The sequence below is a fragment of the Macrobrachium rosenbergii genome, chromosome 52, assembly GCF_040412425.1.
Source record: "Macrobrachium rosenbergii isolate ZJJX-2024 chromosome 52, ASM4041242v1, whole genome shotgun sequence".
Lineage (NCBI taxonomy): Eukaryota > Metazoa > Arthropoda > Malacostraca > Decapoda > Palaemonidae > Macrobrachium > Macrobrachium rosenbergii.
The window spans coordinates 34,251,495-34,277,127 of NC_089792.1; the positions used below are offsets into that span (position 1 = coordinate 34,251,495).

The 25,633-nt window shown below is 36.4% G+C and overlaps 1 protein-coding gene across 6 annotated transcripts in view; it reads right to left on the bottom strand.

Annotated features, from left to right (window-relative positions):
* LOC136833799 (protein unc-13 homolog 4B-like) overlaps nt 1–25,633 on the bottom strand; it is a 251,818-nt gene that overhangs the window by 173,108 nt on the left and 53,077 nt on the right. For 2 of the 6 annotated variants that reach the window (XM_067096058.1, XM_067096064.1), the window contains exons 1-3: nt 25,532–25,603; nt 24,186–24,717; nt 18,536–18,895 (exon numbers count right to left, since the gene is read on the bottom strand). In XM_067096058.1, coding sequence (XP_066952159.1) covers nt 18,536–18,826 — 291 coding nt within the window. In that variant the 5' untranslated portion in view covers nt 18,827–18,895; nt 24,186–24,717; nt 25,532–25,603. Of the gene's footprint in view, nt 1–18,535; nt 18,896–24,185; nt 24,718–25,531; nt 25,604–25,633 lie in introns of those variants that run through there. The other 4 variants (XM_067096060.1, XM_067096059.1, XM_067096061.1 and 1 more) reach the window with 3 other exon arrangements.

Consider the following 25,633-nt stretch of genomic DNA (forward strand, 5'->3'; position numbering starts at 1 on the left):
CATGTATATCATTGAACCATTTCCTGCATACACACACACATATATTTATATGTGTGTGTGTGTTTGCGTGTGTGTGTTTGCGTGTGTGTGTGTGTGTGTACATATCTATAAAAGGTAGCCAATACCAACACTAAAAGGGTAGAATTTACAGTGTTATATTAGGAAGACAGCTGTCTCTCTCAACAGACAGGTAATGGATGAAGAGGTACAGATCAGAGCTATTTACATAGCTGAAGGAATATTCCAGAAGTCGGCCGCTACGTCACTCCTGTTGACAACTTAATCTTGTTCACCGCTGGCTGGAGGAAGATTTTATCAAGCAGATCTGATCCCAGGCTCCTTTTGAAAGAGCAATCTATAAAGCAAACAGCATTTTCTACTGACTTCCTCAAAGCATGACCATATAAATAATCATGATCATCGAATAAACTGGGAGATGTCACGAATAACTTACAGCAGCTATTGTCGGTTCAAAAGCCAGAAGGTACAATCAGCACTGATTAAACAAAGAAATGCGATGAACATCTCAAAAGGAGCCTGGGAACAGATCTGCTTGATAAAATCTTCCTCCAGCCAGCGGTAAACAAGGTTAAGTTGTCAACAGGAGTGACGTAGCGGCCGACTTCTGCAATATTCCTTCAGCTATGTAAATAGCTCTGTTCTGTACCTCTTCATCCATTACCTGTCTGTTGAGAAAGACAGCTGTCTTCCTAATATAACACTGTAAATTCTACCCTTTTGGTGTTGTTATGGGCTACCTTTTATGTTTGTATGTATATATATATATATATATATATATATATATATATATATATATATATATATATATATATATATATATATATATATATATATATATATATATATATATATATATATATATATATATATATATATATTATATATATATATATATATATATATATATATATATATATATATATATATATATATATATATATATATATATATATATATATATATATATATATATATATATATATATATATATAATATATATATATATATATATATATATATATATATATATATATATATATATATATATATATATATATATATATATATATATATATATATATATATACGAAGTCAACAGCATTTATTGTATATATACGGCGTTTCATAATAATCCACTGGATTTTCAAGGCTGCAATGACACCTAATTCTGTTTGATAAAAAGGAACGTCACTACATAAAATTATAAAGGTAAAAATACATTGAAACAAACCTACCCAGTACATGGCTAAAAAGTGACTAAACATAAAAAGATAACACTGGCAGGAAGTAAACAGAACGACAGAAAAGTGACAAAATAAACAAGAGTGTGGAAGACGTCTGGGCATTTAACGAGGGAACGAGTGCTTCAATGAAAATGGACTCCAAAGTCGTAAGCTCGTCCTCGTGTTTGGCTGAGGCTATTATTTCAAAGTTTCCCATATCAATTTGCATTTTGCAGGCTGCAGAGTGATTCCTTATATTTGATAATTCAGGCCTGGACACTCTGCATCCCGTCATATCACTGACGCCCTGATGACTGACTACAGACTCGGACTTTCAGGAGCCGCCTCGTACATCCAACGCAGGTTCCCAGCTCACCCTTGCGACAAGTATATTCATAAATGATGTAAGATGTTAGAGACAGACAAAGTCTAACCCTAGATCTAAAAAGAGACCCGAGGTTAGAGGGTTTTTCGGAATAAGCTTAATACTTACAAAAGGCAATTCTTTGCTAATGATCTTTATAACTTTCTTTGCGGAAATCATCACTGAAAAGGAAGGGAAATTCACCGTAGATTTCTAATTTAGTTTGGGAACATTATATAAGATATGTGGCTCATTAAAATTCATATCCAACAACTTTCGCAAAATTCTGTAAAAATGTTTTAAAGGAAAACAATTTTTTCTAAAAAAAAAAAAAAAAAAAAAAAAGCGTCAGGAACTAATTTCGCTGTGGAAGGCTTGCAGCAAAGACGACACTTTTGTTCTTTTTAGACCTGAATTTCAGTCCCAGCTGTTTTTAGATCATACTGATACCCAGCACTCCAACATTAAGTTTACTATGGAGAAGGAAATATGCAAATCCTTTCCTTTCCTGGACCCATCTATTTCGAGGGACTCGGAAGGTTTCCATACCAGTATACTGTATACAAAAAGAGCACCTTTACTGGGTTAGGTACTAAATTTTACAGCGTTGAAATTAAATGCTATTTTTACAATCCTCCACACGGCTTCTACTCTGGATATGAATTTTAATGAACCACATATCATATATAATGTTCCCAAACTAAATTAGAAATGTACGGTGAATTTCCCTTCCTTTTCAATGATGATTTCCGCAAAGAAAGTTATAAAGATCATTAGCAAAGAATTGCATTTTGTAAATATTAAGCTTATTCCGAAAAACCCTCTAACGCTCGGGTCTCTTTTCAGATCTAGGGATAGACTTTGTCCGTCTCTAACATCTTACACCATTTATGAATATACTTGTCGCAAGGGCGAGCTGGGAACCTGCGTTGGATTTACGAGACGGCTCCTGAAAGTCCGAGTCTGTAGTCAGTCATCAGGGCGTCAGTGATAGGACGGGATGCAGAGTGTCCAGGCCTGAATGATCAAATATAAGGAATCACTCTGCAGCCTGCAAAATGCAAATTGATATGGTTAACTTTGAAATAATGGCCTCAGCCCAACACGAGGACGAGCTTACGACTTTAGAGTCCATTTTCATTGAAGCACTCGTTCCCTCGTTAAATGCCCAGACGTCTTCCACACCTTTGTTTATTTTGTCACTTTTCTGCTGCTCTGTTTACTTCCTACCAGTTTTACCTTTTTATGTTTAGTCACTTTTTAATGTATTTTAAGAAATGTATTTCTATCTTTATCATTTTATGTAGTGACGCCCCTTTTTAATCTCACAAAAGAAACTGATACGTAGGCCATGGCAACGTTCATTCTTGAGCTGCTTACTCACACACTTATTCAAAAGCCTAACAACACTGCATCAAAGCCCCTTCATATACTTTCCTAGAAGTGTATCAGGTCTTCTTCTCTTGACTCCTCCTAAACTGAATTAACCCAGCGGGGATTCAGGCTGGGGCAAGTCGTGCCTGTCCCAGAAATCACAGTCCTCAGGGACCAGCGCACATGCATCATGATATTTATCTTTGATCGCTTTCTGCAAGGTTACCTTGCTTGTCATGATAATGGGTTTAATGTCACTTCCAAGCCGAATGTCTGTACTATATCATTATATGTTTAAAAGAGCAGAAACACGAAAACAAAACTTCGATATCGCGGGTAAGAGTTACGCATAAGCAAAAAATTCTATGGTACTTTGCTAAAAAAAAAAAAAAAAAAAAAAAATAGATAACTTACTTCATTTTGTACAATACCAAACTAGGCTGAATATCGTTTTTATTTATGAACAAAGTATTATTATTTGTTCCCCAGAAAATGCAATAAACGTCATAAATAGGCAATCACTAATAAAATATGACTAACTGATCTCCGGCAAAATAACTCAAAAGAGACCATAAAAAAACAATCTCAAAAACTAAAAAGAAACTAAAACACGTCAATTGTTAAACAGTACTATTGAATAATTAAAACCTTTTAAACAGTTTCCAAAATAAAAGAATCATTCACAGACCAGCATGAGTGGTCCAAAATCCAAGAGGTTACTTGCAGTGAACAAAATCGGTAAATGTACAACCCAATCTGATGATAGGATAATTCACACACGAAGCAGCAGGTAACTAGAGTACTTCCTTCGGCAGTAGCAGAGGGCAGAGACCAAATCACTCCAGAAGACGAAGACCTTCCTATGGATATCACAGTACAAGGAGCTGCCAGAGGGTTTGAGAAGTAGCTGCGTGATGAAAAGGAGAGTAGCGTGAACTGCCCTTCCAGTGTCGTGGAGAACCGAAGTAAACTTGTACTGAACTGCCCTTCCAGTGTCGTGGAGAACCGAAGTTAAACTTGCACTGAACTGCCCTTCCAGTGTCGTGGAGAACCGAAGTAAACTTGCACTGAACTGCCCTTCCAGTGTCGTGGAGAACCGAAGTAAACTTGCACTGAACTGCCCTTCCAGTGTCGTGGAGAACCGAAGTAAACTTGCACTGAACTGCCCTTCCAGTGTCGTGGAGAACCGAAGTAAACTTGCACTTGCCCTTCCACGTGGAGAACAGTGTCGTGGAGAACCGAAAACTAAACTTTCCAGTGTCGTTTCTGTTAGCACGTAAGGCAAGGATATCGGAGTTCCAGAAGAGAAACAAGGATGATGAACTTCCAGGAGAGTTGAGACTTCTACAATAGAAACGAAAACAAAAAACGCTCTGCATCAGAAGAACTTTCCCTTTCAGAGAACTGTTATAATAAGTTACTTAAAAAAAAAACACACACAAAAAAATCATAATACTATTACTTACATGGTTTTGAACCGTGTTAAAGGGAGATAAATTTCTTTTCTGCTGAAGTTAAATTGGTGAATGTTGTGTCAGGTGTTCGTCAACAACGCTCAATAATTAAGAGAAAAAAAAATTCAGTGGGAGTGTGAACGTCAGCCGTAATGAAACATTTTATGAGGTCCTTCGCTTAAAAAGTCCCGAAAAATAGCAAAATGCATACCAGTTAATTTTTTTTTTTTTGCATAGTACTAAACATAGATAGCCTTGCCACATAATAATATTCAACAAAATTTGTGCAAACTCTTCCATAACAAAGCGCAATCTCTTTTAAAAGTATACTTTAATTCCGGCGGCAAAGCTCGGCATTTATGAACAGCGGTATAAAGCAAAATAGCAAAATCATATAAAAAATACAACTGTTTTGGAAGCGTGCTCACCAAATACCCAGTATTCAGTGTGATATGCCTCCTCAACCCCAGTGGTATTTTCTGAAGATTTGCAAATAATGTCGTGGGTGGAGGTGGAGGTGGAGGCAAGCACGACTGGAATGCCTGCGACCTCGGGAATCCTTCAGAGGCGGGCGGCCAGGACTTCTGTTTCTTAGAAATGAAGACGACATATTCTGTGCAAATACGCAGACGGACTTTGCAACTGGCACATTGGTGTCAGGTGTCTTAACCAGTGCCATTCATGCAGCAGACACAGCACCGCTTACCCTCCCTTGGAAAGTCGCCGAACCTCTCGAGTGCAAGCACTGGGCCTCACGAAAGCCTCTCTGGGGGATCAACGATCCTTAACTTTGTGATGCAGGCGGCGTGGCAACATCTGTGGAATCTTCCTCTGGGGTGATTGGAGTTTCAAGACTTCCAGGGACGGAAGAATCCTCAGCTGATGTGCCAGGGACAGGACCATCCAAGACACTCGCAACCTGATGAGGGGGCGTGACAAAGTCCCCTGCTGGCCACGTTCCAGGATCGAAATCCAGCAACGCCTCATATCCACCTCTTGCTATTGTAGGAGGGTCATGCAACTTTTGTTTATCTACTGTGTACTTGTGGTAAAAAAAACAAAATCACTCTGCAATGCACTCGTAGCAAGTACATCAGCATCTTCTTCAGCAACTTCACACTGGTGTTTTTTGCAATGCTTGATGGCAATAGGGCGTTGCGCCACCATGGTCTGCTGCAAACACTTCCTGCCCTGCCTCCCCTTCTTGTGATGAACAAATTCCTCCGTATCAATACCTTGCATGTTAGATATCAACGTTACAGCCTGGTATCCATTTAAGCAAGACCACACACACACACACTGACTTCGATGATGAGACAGGATACATGAAAACAATCACTGCACTGACTTCAATAAAATGGCAATAAACCAAAAAATTCGAAGGCAGTATTATGATATTTATGTCATCCGTGTCTTGATTTTCAAAATTCCCTGATTGTTCGTCACTGAAGAATTAACGTATTTCCGGACAGAATCATGTCGGCAGGTTCAAATTTCGAAAGCTTTTTGAGAATGAAGACCTTCCGTGACTTAAACTTCAAACTCAGTCCTGTTCAGTGTATTTCTGGCTGTGAGCTCCAAGCTCTACTGCTTCAAGCCCCACCAAGATAAAACATGTAAAAAAACCCGAGCATGGCATTCCTGCAGCAGTGTCGAAAACTATCCAGATTATTGCAGCCGCTGTAATTTTCTAATGTTAGGAAAATTCTCTTTTGTCTGAAGTATTGATATAAAAATCTAATCAAATCATGACTGGAAGTAAGGTTTTGGGTATCATCATCTCTAGTTATTAAACGAGACACAGCATATAATTATAATAACTGTAGAAATATTCTATCATCGGAGATAAGGAAGGTCCAAAAATTTTGTCAGAGAGCACGTCGACGCGAGCAAAGAAATGCTTCTTCTGATTCCGAGCAGCGGAAGTCCAATGACCAGTGAGCTGAATGTTTTATCCGGGTCACTAAAACACGGGGAAAACTAAAATAGTTGGGATATCTTATCATCTGAAAACAGGAACAGGCAGAGAAAATACCAAAACAGCTGGCACTCACTCGTGGCAAGCGGTACTCTTTCTTTCTGAGAAAGGGAAGGCTCCCATTTTTTATGGCAGGGAAGGCTGCAAACGGGTGAAAAAGAATAATGGCTGACAACTCAGAGGGAAGGAAATTCTAGTGACGATCGCGACGCAACAAATATGAAAGTTAACATCTTGGCTGGTATTATTCGGCCTCCTGAGAAGAAGAAGAAGAAGAAGAAGAAGAAGTCGAACATTTACCGGAGGAGAAGATTGGAGCAATACATCACTGGGCATTTTTCTATGCAGTGAATGATGAAAAGCAACGAACGACACCTTTCGAGACGCCATGAAAGGTATCTAGGAAAGTGATCCGGTGAAAAGCGATTCTTATGATCCGTATGAATAAGATACAAAAGTGTAATTAGAACTACCTACGAAGCTGTCTGTGCTATCGGTGGAAAAAATGCCAGTCCCCTAGACCCCTACGGAAGGTACAAAAATGATGACAGGTACCGGGCCTGCGCGAGCAACGAATCTTTTCAGCTCCCAATTCATAGACAGCGTTCATTTGTTAACTATTCCAAAGAAAAAAAAACGAGGCGAAATGACATTTCAGCACGTGAGTCTACGTGTACAAAAAGGCTGCCTCGTTCCGTTTCATGTCTCCTCCATTAAGCAAATGTTCCATCGACATTTCAGAAATCGCCGAACACCTGTGAGCGCCGACACGTGGGGCAGCCTACAGAAACAAGTGCACCCATACCATCAATCATGGCGGTGGTATAAAGAGAGCCTCAACTCTTGGCATGATACGTACCCTCCCGATACCCGAAACAAACGACCTTCATTTATAACATTTATATAGCAGCCAATGGGCAAAGGGGTTTGGCAACCGGATGGTCGACTGTAAGTGTGGATGTGCAACAAAAAAAAAATATGGACTGACATTTTTTTACATATAAGATATTACAATGTAACGAATGCCGTCTCGTCAAATTCGCAGTAATTCACGAAAAACGTGAGAGAGAGAGAGAGAGAGAGAGAGAGAGAGAGAGAGAGAGAGAGAGAGAGAGAGAGAGAGAGAGAGAGCTTTTGGGATTTTATGATGACTGACCCATAACTAAATTTTGTCAACAGTCTAGTATGCATGTGTGATGTGCAGATATGCATATAAATGATTTTATGCAGATTATATAATACATATACACACACACACACACACACACATATATACATATATATATATATATATATATATATATATATATATATATATATATATATATATATATATATATATATATACATATATATACTGTACATATACAGTATATATATATACATATATATATATAATATAATATATACAGTATATATATATATAATTAATATATATATATATAATATATATATATATATATATATATATATATATATATATATATATATATATATATATATATATATATATATATATAATTTGGCCATAGGGTTTGAATAAAAGCTGAAGGTTCTCTCTCTCTCTCTCTCTCTCTCTCTCTCTCTCTCTCTCTCTCTCTCTCTCTCTCTCTCTCTCTCTCTCTCTCTCGAGTGCGTGAGCACTTGAGACTATTTCTCTATATTGAAATTTTGGGTATTTGGGTATGAGTGTTCTGCATGAAGACTGTCCATAAATAATATAGAAATTTCATAAGTACATAAATCTAAAAACAGATATATAAGAAAATATATAGCTAATAAAATAAATAAGATGATTCGTACATAGATAAATCAGATTAACCAGTAGATAAACCGGATAGCAGTCATATCAACAATGGAACACACATGATTTGTAAATGCAAAGTAAGATTAAAGGGGCGCCGTCCCACAGGCCGGAGTTTCATCAACATCAAGTGAGGAGGGCGGGGGCGGGCAGGGGTAGGAAGTTGCAGCCGCGGACGTCCTGTGACCGACGATTGTGGAAACCACCGCCACCACCGAGCCATACGCGTCGCTGACGGAAACAGAATTTCCTCTGTCCATCAAAAGGATCATCGTATTATATGAATCCGCGAGAGGCCCAGACGTTTCGTGATTTTGCTGGAGTCTATGATTGGGCAAATAATTATGAGTCGCTTTGTATAAAATCCCTTTTCGCCGTATTTATTGTTATCTCGTAAATATCACGCATGAATGACCCAACTGCTCACGGTGTTCGATAGCCTTTGATTATCTGTCTAAATGTTCCATACATTTTCGGCGTGACTGGGCAGCATGACGGTCAATTCAGCCAGAGCAACTTGAACGCTCTCAAGTTTATCGAATCTCACGTGACGACATGATCACTTGCACTGGGAAACCCTTTGAATACTTATTGTCTTCATAAAACTGCTCTTATCTTCTTTACTCGTGGAACACTAAAAGAAAGCAGCAAAAACATAGCTTCCGTAATATTTCTCGGCAGTCATTTCCTTCGCACGTAAATGATCCGAAGTTGAAGTGAAAAACTTAGCCATCTTAATGACCACATTCAGAGCATGAAATCTGTTCACGCCCTCTTTGCACAGTATACGGTATACGCCATTCACAATTATTCCTGATATTTCCTGGCACTTTCAAAGTCCATCATTTTCAGGTATTCCTTTTCGTCTTCATCTAATCGCTCTCCTCGGTGTTAACCTTATTGTTACATCTTGGTATCCTAAATATCTATATATTCGAAACCTTCGGATGTGCATCTGCTTCGCCGACGATTCGTCACAAGAATTCTTCTGGGGGTCTCCCGGCTTCATCCGTTTCACCGCAAAATATTAGATCCTCATTTTTTTTTTTAATAAAGTCCTCATCTATGTTTTTGCTGACAGACAATCTTACTATTACCGAAGCAGACGAATACACAACTTTGTCCTTTCAGTGTCATTTTTACCAGTTTCTGTGATTTCTCTGCATCATTACCAGTTAGCAGGGTATTAACTTTGAGGAAATGCCACTTGCTTCCATTCATAACCAGTTCTCTTATTTCACAAATGCTTCCTGGTGCTTTTTGCTCTTTCCTTACTGCTCTCATCGTTACCCATACGAATGCATGAGAGCGACCACTTTGCTGACATGACGCGCAACGATTCCCTGTTTCTGTGGTTCAAGGACCCACCAGGGCCTGAGGGAACTTCCAAACGTTTCCTTGAAAACACTTGATTCATGAATCCTCAACCGTCACCTTCACCTTTACCTTTAACTCTTTAATTTTACCTTTACCTTTAAATTCCTGGCTTACTTTTACAGGAGGACCTCCACTTGTCTTTGATTTGGTAGATCGGCAGATCCATTTTCATTTGCACCCTATACTTTCTGCTCTTGTTAAGAAATTTATTTCTACGCTTCGCAGGCATATAACACGTAGGTCATTCGGGAATATCTCCACGTTTTCTTTGTCTATTTTTGACAATGTCAGTAACTCTACGCAAGTAAAACTACGTCAATTTACGGAAAAAAGACTATCAACTGCATGATTTCACAATGTATGATAGTGCGACAGAGGAAGCGCTAAATGGTGAAGGTAACGGAACAGTGCTCGTGGTATTATGACAATCTGTGGCGCAGATTTGCCATTTTTTATTGTACTTGAAAGTTACACAAGGGAAACGAGTCACAAATCATTTTAATGTACCTAATGCAATCCCTTTCAGTATACTTTGTATCAAAAATTGATGTCATCTTGTATCCAACGATGTAACAAGGTGCAACAGTATCGCTGCCCATTAATTATCATTGAGGCGTCTCAAGAGCAACATTCATGACGAAGCATAAAGTCTTTTTTTCGGTTCAGATGTCTCCAAAAGTCTGGCTGATGGCTCATGTTCAAGACTGTTGTTTTATAAACCCGGTAACGGTTCGAATCCTGCCGTTGACGAAGCACTTATCTACTAAAATTAACTCCTCTTGGGTGCAATTTTTGGGGACAGATCATCAACAAAGTAACAAAGCCTCGGCATTTCGAGACCTGCTTTTTGTATCTTCGCACTAGATACAGCACCGCATCTCTCCATTCTTTGTTACGTCAGCCGCCGTATATTCCGCCTCGCAGGCTTTAAGATTCCCCACTCTTCTACTTCTCCATTAAATTCTCACCTGACATTTCTGACTGTCTACTATTCCTCTTTCAAATCGGGAGAGCGTTCGTTGACTTCCATTGTTTTACAATAATCGGATTCTTGTACGGGAAACTGAACAAGCACTTTAAACATTCACTTGCTCTAATATGATTTATTCTATTTACCTTCTATAACACTAATAAACATGGTCGTGAAATGACTTGGGTCAAATTCTCTTTCCCCTGGGAAAAAACATTGGTCTAATTATGAACTCGAGGATAGTTCACACCTCTATTAGAAATATTATGATAGGAGAGAGCGTCTTTCTTTCCAAAATCAACAGCCCTGATCCGGAGAAACTTCTGTCCTATGCCCTGTTTTGAAAACATCTTTCAGTGGACCTAAGGCAGCGTTTTGCCACGAAACTCCAGCATTGTCATCTACTCCTGAGATACCCCTAACTTGATTTGACACTCATTGCACACCATTGGTTAACCATTCAAATACACTTACGCAAATGTGTGGCATCCAGGAAAGGGCAGCACCTATATAAAAAGAGTTTATTTTGCCGACGGCGTTTTGCAATATCTCATTGCATCTTCAAGGCTCTAATTTTTACAAAAATATAACTTAAAATCTTATAGAAAAACGAAATAAAATAACAATTTAAAAATCACTATAAAGACGGACATGACCCTCCTAAACTGAGTTACAAGAGAAACTAAAACATGAAAAAGAAAGAGGGGTAAGTAATTGCTTAAAGTTGAGGTACAGACCAAAATATAAACAAACGACTTATGTTATGAATAGCTGTGTGGAGGCTGTCTGGGTGTTTAACGAGGGGATGGTGGTTTTAATCATGATGGACCCTAAAGTGGTAAGTTCCCCCTCGTCTTGCGTAGAAGATATGATTTTAAAATCTGCAAAATTGATGTCGGTTTTGCAGTGCAACGCGTGATTACGTATATTGGAGGCTTCGGGTCTGGACAGTCTGCAGCCAGTTCTGAAACTGACTCTCTGGTGACCGCGGATTCGGACCTGTGGCAACCGCTTTGTGCACCCAACGTAAGTTCCCCGTTTACACTTGGGACATGTGTATTTATATACGATGTTGGATGACAAAAGCTGTGCCAATCTTTCCTTGTATCTGAAAAAAGAACCTATTGTTAGAGGGTTTTTTGGAATAAGTTTGAAATTGACTGCTGGTAATTCTCTGTTTAATAGGTTAATTAACTTGCATCGAAATTTAATATTGTAAATGAAGGGAAACTTTGCATAAAAAACCAATTTGGGGACTTTATATACCAGTGGGGAACTGTGCAATTTATACTGAAGAAATTTCTTGAGGGATCTATAAAAGTACTTTACTGGGAAACTATTGTTTTTGAAAAATTGTAAGAAAATTAATTTCTTCGTGACAGACGCCTCAAGAGGATGTCGAGGAAAAGCCCTGTGGAGGAGAGTGGATATGGAATTTAATTTAAAATTAAAATAACAAGAACTATAAAAGTTAATTCCTAAAAATACTGGTATGAAACCCAACATCATCTCTGAAAACTTGTACATCTAAAAAGGGGAGTGTTTTAAGCTTCTCTTTCTCTGGTGTGAAATTAATATTTGGATGTTGGGTATTAATGAAATTAAGGAACGAATCAGGGTTAAAATCAGACTTAAAAAGGGCAAACGTGTCATCAACGTAACGTCTATAAAATAAAGGTCGATAGGTGGAAGGACACTGGTCTATAAAGGACTCCTCCAGGCAATTCAGAAAAATATTGGCAAATTTGGGGGCCAAGTGGGCTCCCCACTGCCATCCCTTCTACTTGCCTAAAAGAACAATCGTTAAAAATGAAGGATGTGTCCCGCACAATATTCTTCTGAACTGCCTGGAGGAGTCCTTTATAGACCAGTGTCCTTCCACCTATCGACCTTTATTTTATAGACGTTACGTTGATGACACGTTTGCCCTTTTTAAGTCTGATTTTAACCCTGATTCGTTCCTTAATTTCATTAATACCCAACATCCAAATATTAATTTCACACCAGAGAAAGAGAAGCTTAAAACACTCCCCTTTTTAGATGTACAAGTTTTCAGAGATGATGTTGGGTTTCATACCAGTTTTTTTAGGAATTGACTTTTATCGTTCTTGTTTTAATTTTAAATTAAATTCCGTATCCACTCTCCTCCACAGGGCTTTTCCTCGACATCCTCTTGGGGCGCCTTTCACGAAGAAATTAGTTTCGTTTTACAATTTTTCAAAAACAATAGTTTCCCAGTAAAGTACTTTTATAGATCCCTCAAGAAATTTCTTCAGTATAAATTGCACAGTTCCCCACTGGTATATAAAGTCCCTAAATTGGTTTTTTATGCAAAATTTCCCTTCATTTACGATATTAAATTTCGATGCAAGTTAATTAACCTATTAAACAGAGAATTACCAGCAGTCAATTTCAAACTTATTCCAAAAACCCTCTAACAATAGGTTCTTTTTCAGATACAAGGAAAGATTGGCACAGCTTTTGTCATCCAACATCGTATATAAATACACATGTCCCAAGTGTAAACGGGGAACTTACGTTGATGCACAAAGCGGTTGCCACAGGCCCGAATCCGCGGTCACCAGAGAGTCAGTTTCAGAACTGGCTGCAGACTGTCCAGACCCGAAGCCTCCAATATACGTAATCACGCGTTGCACTGCAAAACCGACATCAATTTTGCAGATTTTAAAATCATATCTTCTACGCAAGACGAGGGGGAACTTACCACTTTAGGGTCCATCATGATTAAAACCACCATCCCCTCGTTAAACACCCAGACAGCCTCCACACAGCTATTCATAACATAAGTCGTTTGTTTATATTTTGGTCTGTACCTCAACTTTAAGCAATTACTTACCCTCTTTCTTTTTTTCATGTTTTAGTTTCTCTTGTAACTCAGTTTAGGAGGGTCATGTCCGTCTTTATAGTGATTTTTAAATTATTTTATTTCGTTTTTCTATAAGATTCTAAGTTATATTTTTTGTAAAAATTACAGCCTTGAAGATGCAATGAGATATTGCAAAACGCCGTCGGCAAAATTGGCAAAATAAACTTTTTTATATACGTGCTGCCTTTTCCTGGACGCCCTCTTGATAGCTACTATGAAGCTTACAGCTATATGACCCGTTTATATATGTACATATGTATTTACTCAGAAAAAGTCACAGGCTTTCTTGGACAAACAGTCCACATTATCAAGTATCCATACGGATACTTGATAATGTGGATTGTTTGTCCAAGAAAGCTTGTAACTTTTTCTGAATAAATACTCCATTAGATACCATCCAGTTTGAATGAGGTCCCTTTAGTAATTCTACTAATGCACAGAACAATTGTGTATGTGATAAAGTTAATATATATATATATATATATATATATATATATATATATATATATATATATATATATATATATATATATATATATATATATATATATGTCACTAAGTTTTCCAAGTACCTGGTTATTATACTAACTAATCACAGAATTCAAAACTTACCTCACTCACAGCCAGATACCTGAACTCTCATAACAATAAAGATACGACTGAATACTCTAAAAGCTTATCAACAATGTGAGGTATCAAAATATACTAAAGTTTATCGAAACAATTGTGAGGTATCAATATATACTAAAGTTGATCAAAGGGCACCACTCCATTACTGAAACTTTTCCTCCTCAACTTGAGTCACTTCAGCAAAACTAAAGGAACAAAACTATCTATCATTCTGCTTTATTCACAAAGTTAATTCCCACCACTGGTGGTCAATAAATGAAACACTATTGTAAAAATTTAAATACAAAAGTTTATTTTTAATTCAAAATTAATAAATCAAAATTCACTATTTTACTTTAAAGAAAAATTACTATTAGTTGGAAACACAAACTTAATTAATTCTTGAATCAAATTATGAAATAAAATTAAATTGCCAAAATGTTAGTATGTGAAACAAATTTAAGTAAGCAAAAGCTAAACCATTAAGAAACACTAAGATGTGAAATAAAACTAAGTAAATCATTTGAGAACACAACAAGAACATACAAAACTGTTAACTGTAAAATGTACTAAACCCCTTACAAAAGATAAATTGATTTAAACACCATAATAAATCAATTACACGGCACACAAAAGTAAAAAAAAACATGGTTCTTACAAATACAGATACCTCATTAGCTGCAGCTGCATTTCACAAAATACCTTGTTCCTTTCTTGGCGCCATCACGATCTTTCACAAATGCCTATTTGATTTCACAAGCTAATGTTAGATTTCACATCAACTAGTAGAGTGACTAGTATAAAAACACTTTACATTACTTTAAAATTTTACTAACTGGCTCTGAGAGAGTGAGAGAGGGGAACCAGCACAAAAGGCCTCTAGAATCAGAATGACAAATTTACTTTTTCTACCAAACTCATAGCCCTGTAGTTACTAAATGACATCATCTTCACTGTCAAAATGTTTCTTTACAAGAAACCAGAGGCGTAACTTCCACGTGCTCTCCCCGTCTCTCTGAGACAAAAGGATGATACACAATACTGTGCTCATGACCTAAGACAGAACGATACATGTTCAGAAGCACACAAGACTATTGGATCCTTGAACTCGTGGCTCTAACAAGAAAATGCTTACTTGACCAAGCACCCTTCTCTTATCTCGTCTGTTGACGTGACTTATCGTTCGAATCAAAACAAAAGAGATTCCGTGACATTCCCAGTCACATGAGGCTGAGCGACGTAATCTTCTCAAGCTACTATGTTACTAATTCTTGTGAAATCCAAATAGACATTTTACTCTAATGATATTTTAACAATTATTATTGCATACATGTAATAACTCTTGCGTACAGAAAAAATACAACAATTATAACAACACTCTGGGAGAAATACACGATCAATATACTTTATACATAATTTATATATATACATAAATGTATATATAATGTATATATATTATGTATGTATGTATATATGTATATATATATATATATATATATATATATATATATATATATATATATATATATATATATATATATACACACATATATACATCATATATATTTTCATGATGTTGCCTAGTAATGTGTATATCATTCCATGATTTTGATACATTTACTATTCTAGTTAACATGTGTTATGTGTAATAATGATGACTGTTGAAATATTGTACATAGTGTAATGTCAGATCTCAAAAGAATTAATGATTGAGACAACTTAACAGCATAATCTAGAATTAACAATACGTTTTAATAGTAACGTAGTATATCAGCAACATGTGTGTGTGGTAGCAAATGCTCTGCTTTGCTCGCTAGTCATCGCAAAAGATAACATGTCGACAGGTCAGGGTAAGAATAGGCTGATCAGTTCTGAAAACCAACTTTGGTTCTTCATTTTGTTTTAAAAACATGCCATTTATGATTAGCCAGCTGCCGTTTGTTTTGATCGTGTTAAGGTTTCCTTAAAAGCTTTGTCCCATACAATTTTCTGGTACAGACATGTACTTTTTTGAGAAATACAAACTAGTTATTGCACCAAAGCACATGGCAATTGTGTCATGTCTAAGATTACATTGCTCTGATCACGTACTGTTCTGATCGTGTCCCATATGATTTTCTGTTCGAGCTACAAATGCCTTTTTGGGGGTAAAAGCACAAGTCTCGATCAATTACGTTATGCTTTGTAAGACTGCAGTTCAAAACTGCTCTGGAAGTGACGTCATCATCCTCTCCTAGAATTTTCTCTCGTATCTTGTTCCCAAAATGCCTTAATAATGACGCCATCTGATTGTTTCATTTCTTACTGGAATACTAAAAATTTGCTCATTCTGATTTCAGACAGAACAGTATGGTTCTCTCTATCTCTCTCTCTTCAAAAGGGAGAAGTTATTAACATAAAATATTTGTGTGGTCATTGATATTAATTTGTTTTTGAGATCTGAATGTAGGAAAAGTGTATATATTCGTAATGGCACCTGTCAAAGTGTGTTTTGTGAATCTTGAGCAACTGCATTTCAGGTGATTTTGCTAAAGTTTTCACAAGCGTATGTACGGTAAAGTGAATTTTACTTATTATTACCATGGTATAATAAGGTGTATTAAGGAGTATTTGCCTTAGTGAAATTACTGTTGGTAAATCTTTTGTGTATTTTTGTGTTCTTGTGTTTGCAATCTCTTAATTTTTCACATTTTGTATATTTGTGATTTATCATTCATTTATTTAGCATTTTAAGCATTTCTTAATAATTTAACACTGCATACTTGATTTAATTTTCATTTAAGATTTTCTTTTCAAATCTTGAGTAATTCTTGACAGTTCAACTTTTGCTTGATTGATCTAATTTCCTGATAAATTAGCATTTGTAATTTAACTCAAGAATTAATTAAATAGTGTTGTTTTCAAGTAATAGTAAATTTTTTCAGATTGTGAATTATAATTATAAATTTTGAATTTAAAAATAAGTTTTTGTATTTAAAATTTTTAAAAACAGTCATTTATTGACCACCAGTGAATAGGATTAACTGTGTTCATAAGGCAAAGTGATAAACATGTTTTGTTCCTTCAGTTTTGCTGAAGTGAATTAAGACCAGGGAAACAGATAAAGTTGTTTGATGGAGTGATGCCCTTTTCCTCTAGTTCATTTCTTGTTTAATTGTTGATACCTCACACCTGTTTTGATAAACTTAAGTTTGATTTTTCACGTGATTACTAAGCTTTTCATGGGATCCCTGTTACCTTTAGAGTACTCAGTCGTAATTTTTATTGTTACCTGGTACAATACATGTACACAATACCAGGGTCTAAGCGATGTCAGGCAGGGCAGCCGATCAGGGCTACAAAGTCTACCCCAAAGCCAAATCAAAGTCCTTCAAAAGAAGGCATCACGGCGACCCCATATAAAAATGGGAACAAGCTGGGAAGAAGATCAGAGTTCAGTTATCTGGCTGAAAGGAGGTAAATTTTCGAATTCTGTGGTTAGTTGTGTAATAACCAGGTACTTGGAACACAAACATTATATATATATATATATATATATATATATATATATATATATATATATATATATATATATATATATATATATATATATATATATATATATATATAATCAAGCTCTTCCTTGGGAAAGTCGGTAGAGTTGTGGCCTTGCACTTGTTAGGCCCGAGTTCGACTCTCTGGCTGGCTAATGAAGAGTTAGAGGAATTTATTTCTGGTGATAAAAATTCACTTCTCGCTATAATGTGGTTCGGATTCCACAATAAGCTGTAGGTCCCGTTGCTAAGTAATCAATTGGTTCTTAGCCATGTTAAATAAGTCTAATTCTTTGGGCCAGCCCTAGGAGAGCTGTTAATCAGCTCAGTGGTCTGGTAAAACTAAGGTATACTTAACTTAACTTATACATATATATATACATGTATATATATACATATATACATATATATATATATATATATATATATATACATATACATATAATATGTTATATATATATATATAATATATATATATATATATATATATATATATATATATATATATATACATACAATATGCATATATATATATATATATATATATATATATATATATATATATATATATATATATATATATATATATATATATATATATATATATAAATAAATGCATAACTGCAAAGCAAACTTATTATATTTATTTGTATATGATTTTTTATTACAAATTTTGCCCTTTTGCAACCACGTAACCTCTGAAATAGGACTAAGTCATATTTATTTTAATTAAATAATCAGGGGATCATGAGGTACCTTCACTAAAATTGATGAAATGGTGCCCCTAAAAATAAAGAAATAATAGCAGCAATAATAACAATATGGACAAAGCAAATAAAAGTCATCACCAGGCAAAAGGTTTTGGCCACAAAAGCGAAAGAAGAGAAGGCTCATAGCAAACCAACCTGTTGCATTTGACCCATGTACCAACAACCGCTTACCTGATCAAAACTGGTGGCTTTCTCCATCTCATTTTCGTAGAAATCCCCAATACCTAACGCCCGCCTCACCCTCGCAATCTGTTCCTCCTCCTCTTCCTCCTCCTCCTCCTCCCCCTCACAACTTCCCTTTCGAGGTCGAAGTTGCATGTGTTTAGTGCGGGTGGGCGAGACGCTCAGAACCTGGGTGCGATGCTCTTCCAGTGACTGGAGAAGCGACGTGGCCTCGTGGCACACCTCCACCTCGCCCTCCACAACTTGGGAAGGCGACATCGTCTCAATTGCTTGTCCCATTGCCTTCAAAAGGAGGTCTCAGTCCAGAGAAAGGGATGGGAGGTCTTCCAGTGTACTTGGCGTGGGTATCTGAAGTTAACAAGAAGAACCAATTTCAGGTTTTAACAAACAATCAGGATCTTTTCATAGTTTCAATGCAACTCCATAGCCAGACAGTATTGATACACGGAGAAATACATGAAAGAGCATCAATAGTAACGGCAAAAATTTAAAAGAAACTAGTATATACAGGGAGCCCTCTACATACAAACAAACTCCACTTTGAGAGCACGTGTGAAAGTTCTATTTGTTTGAAAGTCCAACGAAGTCACATTAGCCATCCAGTACCATACGGTAATCAAACTTTCTCTCAAGGCATTTTGAAATAGCTTTATACATTACAGAAGATTTATAATAAACAATCTTTAATCTTTCCTTCAAACAGTGACAAGGAAATACATGATGTTCAATTTACATACCATACCACATAAATGAAGCGAACATGGAAGTTAGAATCTTTGGAACTTTGGAAGCTAAAAGTTTGTATATAAAGGACTGTATGTATTTTGGATACTTTTTCACACCATGCCTTTCTCATGAAAAAAGATTATATATATATATATATTGTAATAGCCACAATGCCCTCTTAACTTCTCGAATTCTTCGCGCTTTTGTGGATATGTTTGTCACTACAAAGCCGTAAGATCCAAGTGCAAGAAATTGAAGAGACTGTGATGCCCGGTCTCGGGAAACGAACCTGCGTCACCATAATCACAAGGTCACGTTGCCGACCTGACCACGTCAACGTGACCTCCTTGTGATTATGCTGACGATGGTTTGTTTCCCGCGGCCGGGCATCACAGTCTCTTCAATTTCTTGCGTTTGGATCTTACAGCTTTGTAGTGACAAGTATATCCAAAAAAAGTGTGAAGAATTCGAGAAGTTAAGAGGGCATTGTGGCTATTACAATTACATATGTATCTGGTAAAAGTAACCAGTAGATCCTACACACACACACACACACATATATATATATAATATATATATATACTCGTATATGTATATGATAAATTTATATATATAATGTATATATAATATATATATATATATATATATATATATATATATATATATATATATATATATATATATATATATATATATATATATATATATATATATAATGTATATATAAATATATATATATAATATATATATATATATATATATATATATATATATATATATATATATATATATATATATATATATATATATATATATATATATATATATATATATATATATATATATATATCAAACAGCGGTGGCCACAGACAGATATACATCAATGGGGAGGCGGACATAAAGACTTGTTTTAAAAAGTGTCAATTTATTCCCGACGTTTCGTAAAGGCTTCATTACATTTTCGAGGGCTGTACAAAATAAATAACAAATTACAAAAAGGCTATAAATTTAAATTTCAAAAAAATTAGGATTGCACAATGGATTACAATTAAAAAAAATAAAAATAGAAGGGACAATTAAAAAGGACATCATAAAAACAAAACAAAATCTCTCTAAAAAAATATATATATACAATATAAAAAAGTAATAAAAAGTAAGCAGATCTGGACCAATCTATTCAGTGGCAAGGTTAAAACTGAAGTGAAAACGAAAGACTGAGAGAGGTACAGTGTGCCGGCAGAGGTCTGGCTGTTTAACAAGGGGACGAGTCGTTTAATCACTGATGATTCCAAAATGGCCAATTCATGGCTGCTAGAGGCTCGCCCTAAAACAGAAAAATCCTTATTTTCAATTGAAGTTTTACACATTCTAAAGTGATTTCTGATATTCGAAAACTCTGGGTTTGTAATTTTACTGCCTGTCCTACAGCTTACTCCACGATGAGAGTCTATGCGTGCCTTCAGGAGCCTCCTGATGGATCCAATATAAATTCCTAAATTACATTTAGGACACGTATAGCTATACACACCCGGAGGACATATAAGGGCATAAACGATCTTTGTACTTAAATAAAGACCCGATGGTGAGAGGATTGACAGGTATTAGGTGGACCTTAATGGCTCCAAACTTACTTTGGATCTGTTGTGATAAGTTTTTCTAAAAGTATTACCAAATAAAAACGGAAATTTAGCATAAAATTTCATTTCAAATTTCCTCTATTGTGGCTGTTGGTGAGATCGACTTCCTAGTGGTCTTATTTCCCTGTCCGGTATTTGTCAAAGAGAGAGTTCCAACTTGTACCCCGCCTACCTTTGATTTATTTGGCTGGTTTCAATTGCATATAGCACTATGATGTCTAACAGTGCAACTATTATTACAACCTTGCCTGTCACAGTCGGAACTGAAGTGTTTACTGGATGCACATATGAAACAATAACCAAGAGCTCTGAGTCGTTCTATCTTTCCTCCTCTGGTTACATAAGATTTACAGTGTGTCCTTATGCGAGTTGCTTCCGCAAAGTGCACATCCTTTAACCTGGTTTACCTTGGCTTTGCTTGTGCTTTCTTTAGGCCTTACCGATGTTTTTGGTCTCACAGATTGCCGTTGTTCTACTGCGAAAGCAGATACCATTGTCAGTGTATTAGCTTTTCTGTTTCAGTCTGTGGAAAAGCCCTCAGATTGTGTATTTCTTCTTCAAGATATTTTTTAAAGGTGTCAAATTTCAGCCAATCTTCTCCACACCTTCGTTTTATTATTTCACTTACACTATTTGGTAGTCTGGTGTAGAGCAAGATGGTATATAATTCACTCAATTCCAGTTTTTCACTCTCCAATGATCTTATGGATGGATGTATGATATTTAGGGCAAAAGCCCAGGCACTGGGGCCAACAAGGCCGTTCAGCGCCGTAATGGAGAGAAAATAAATTAGGTTAAAGTTATGAATTCATGAAGGAAATGATTAATAAATAAAATGAAGTGATGTGACCAATAAATAAGTGTATGAAGTTTAATGAATGATGTGATATATACATAAAAAATTTAATGTCATTAAAATTCTACGTGATGTAATATATTAAAATACTGTTAAAAATTTTAACACACTTTAAAAAAAGAGATGATAGCAGAAATATCTGCTTCATCTCCCAAAATATCAGACAGGGATATACCCTGAAAATATCTTTGTCTTTGGTTAAAATATCTGGGGCAGACCACCAATGATCTTATGCTGCATTCGAACAGCGCTCTAAAACCTTGTAGCGATTCTGCATCTGCCTTGGGAGTCTCACTTTGGAAGAGTTTTCTAACTAAACACGACTTGATTTCGTCTTTTCTGCCATAGGCCTCTTTTGACAAGTTCACTGCTTGCAAATATTTATCACCTTCTAATTTAAAACCAGATATCAGTTCCAGAGCCTCGCCTTCCAATAGGCCCTTTCGATAAGAAAACTGCTGTATAATCTCAAAATCAGTACGTTGGTGTACTGATACTTCAAATTTGGGCAACTTCACAGCAACTTTAACAAGCGTTATCGGTGCACTAGGTTCACTTCTTACAGCTAGAAGACCCCTGATGGAGGAATTTAGTCTATGAATTTCAGTGCCTACATTTGGGCTATATTCAGCTTGATTCATAATTTGGTCAGGTTGTTCTCCAGGACCTGTTACATTCAATATTTCATTATCCAATTCCTGGACTCTGTAAATATTCCTTCAAGAAGTCTCTCAATGAAGAAATACTATTGATATCACCTGCATCAATAGTCGTTTCAACCTTCTTTGACCAGTTAGTTATCACAGACTTACAACACCCCCGTCTCCTCTTCAATTCTTCTAAGTCAGACATCTTAGCCTATAATTTACCAACACCTAATGTACAGGTTCCTAATTACTAAAAGTGTACAAACCGCCAACTCCAAAAAAATAATATATATACCACGTTAGCAAATATTTAAAAGTTGACTAAACTTCTGATCAATTAACGGTAGATCACTACCAGTTATATTGTATATATATGTGCCCTCGACTACACATACATATATACAATGCACAATAGGGTTTATTCCATATCAAATCTCACCTAAGTATCTTAAAACCCACCATAAATTTCAAAAATTAATATTTCCTTTCCATTACCTACAATTTATGAAGGAAAAATTAAATTTACGAAGTGGAAATGCGTCAACCATCATTTTCCTTAACAACCTAATATTACCAAAGTCAGGATACAGTTAGGCTAGGCAACGATTGACCGAGTTTATTCTACTATATATTCCATGTCGGGCTGGGCTAACATGTGACATTCTAATATGGCCGCCACCATCAGCCGGTCACGTCCTTTATCTTTATCGCTAACTATCACAACAGTCCTTAAACTTTCCTAAATGTTAACTGTACCGACCTCTTATACAACAACCACTCACTGTAATCCTGGTCACGGCACCATTTTTTTCACACACATTCAGAATAAGTATAGCATTTCAAATCGTCATTGATGTCGTACAGCCTAAACGATCTGAAACGTACTGACCCAAATCGTAGCCTAAGAATTATGTTAAGACACCCAGCTTACTTCACTCTTACGTTAGTTTAAATTGTGATTATATTAATATACACTGCGTTGCGTATATTAACTAAACTAACAATATAAACTTACTATTGGCGTATTCAATTGTTCCTAGCTCGACGTACAGCTAGACTGGTGTAAGCACAGTCTCTATTTCACTACCCTCATCTAAAGTACACCTCAAGAAATTCTCCTTACATTTCGATATGCATATCTTCTAAAGAAAGTTTCCCTAATGGATGCATTCTTGAGTCCCCCACCAGCTCGAACCACTCTACGTTAGAGCTATGAAGGAACTGACTTCAAGTTCACGGCCGTCTTTGACCGAAACCAAGCCTTCGACTAACTACCGTGCGACAACCAATCCAGTAGTTAAGCAATACTACAAGTAGGCCTATACTTACAATCAAACACACGAAACAACTAAGAACATTTTTTACTACTTAATACAAACAACGAAACATAATATCCTTCTTCTCCACAATACGCATTTCATCTCTACGTAAATTTAAAGAGAATACTTGAAACTGTAGCACAACGCGCGGAAAAGTATAGTCTCTCTTTTCGAAGTTTCTTTTCCCACTTCTTTGTGGGGTCGATATTTCTGACAGCTTGTCCTCTTATCATATAAATATCTTACAAAACTATACAACCATTTAATCTATTTTAACTGCGATTCGGCGCATGTTCGACTCTTTATAAGATTGGCATTTATTAATAAGACTGGCACATAACGCGCACTAACAAAAAAAAAAAATGTAGAACAGAAAAATAAATTTGAAGAACGTAGATTAGAAATCAAGTAACATCTCCAAGAAGTGGATATTGCAGTTCAGTATAAACTTACACAAGTCTACGGGATGTGCACGCTGTGTTTCGCCCCTTTATTTTCCTTCCAAAGGTGACCTTGAGAGGAGTCATTCTCTCTCGTCACCTGGTCGGCGTTATAGGGGTATCCTCCAGGGGAAGGCTGCACCGGATGGGTGTGGAAGGGGTGGGAGACTGCCCCACTATCACCCAGCCTGGGAATCTTTACTTAAAGTATTCAGTCATCCCAAAACACTAGTCATCCCGGAATATAACCGACACCTCACTTATAGTCTCTAGGGCATAATGGACATCAACTTCTACTTTTTGCCTTTCTCCTGACAAGAGAGGCAAAGTTCTTTTTATAGAACACTATACGATTTCCACACCTTGCATCATAGCTTTTCTGAGTGTGGAAAGATTGTCTTGGGTCGGCACTGGATTCTGTCTCTCTCTCTCTCTCTCTCTCTCTCTCTCTCAAGCACACGCACACACACTCACACCTCCAAGACACATCACTAATTTTTATTAATCTGTGTTTGAGTGTCGATAAAATCAGCAAAACAAGTCATCTGAAGAACACACAAGAGGCATATTTAAGAAATAAATACAACCACTAAAACACTGTTATCACTGATTTATAAAAAAAAAATATTATTGTGGCTTCAGGCGCAGAATACATATATATAGATTAATTGCTGGATAGATAGATAGATAGACAGTTAGACAGAGATCATCACACACTCTGAAGCAAGAGCGCCATCATGTTAAAGAAACGAACAAATGAACTGACGGTAACACCTTTATAAGCAATTCAAGCCACAAACGTGCTTGGGCAACGCAGGTCCTTAATTCGACTCTGACTCAGGCAGCAGTTGCACGAAAAAATGGTAAAAGAACAACCACAAGATTTCATTCAGTGTGGAACGGATAAGTAATGTCGAGATAATTGGCACATGAAAGACTTCACAACATGAACAAATAGTTTCTCTGTCCATTCACCCAATGTCTTTTCTTCTCAACGAGATTAATCATTCATGATGGGATCAAAAAATGCAAGCTAATACGGTCACAGTATATTGATCTTTTGATGATTTCCTATTTCAATCCGCTGATAAATTTATTCTTGCTAATCGAGCCCAATGCAACACTGGCCGCCGTAACATCACATTGACCAAATCAATTACAACACCTTTCGTCATCTCTCCCTCAGGGAAGCATGGCAAAATGAACAAGAAACTTTCCAGGACCGGAGTATGGAAACTATTCTGACACCGAAAACAAGTAGTTTTCAGATTCCAGTGCCACATCGGATGAGATTATTCTCAAACGCAGAGAAACTATGGAAGCAAGCTTCATTGATCATGACAACACTTCAGCACACACAAAATTGACGTAATTCGGCGCTAAGGTATTCGGAGTGGAGCTGAAACCTCGCAGTCAGTGAAGAACTATTTTGTAAACACAGCGCACATGACAACTGTCTTT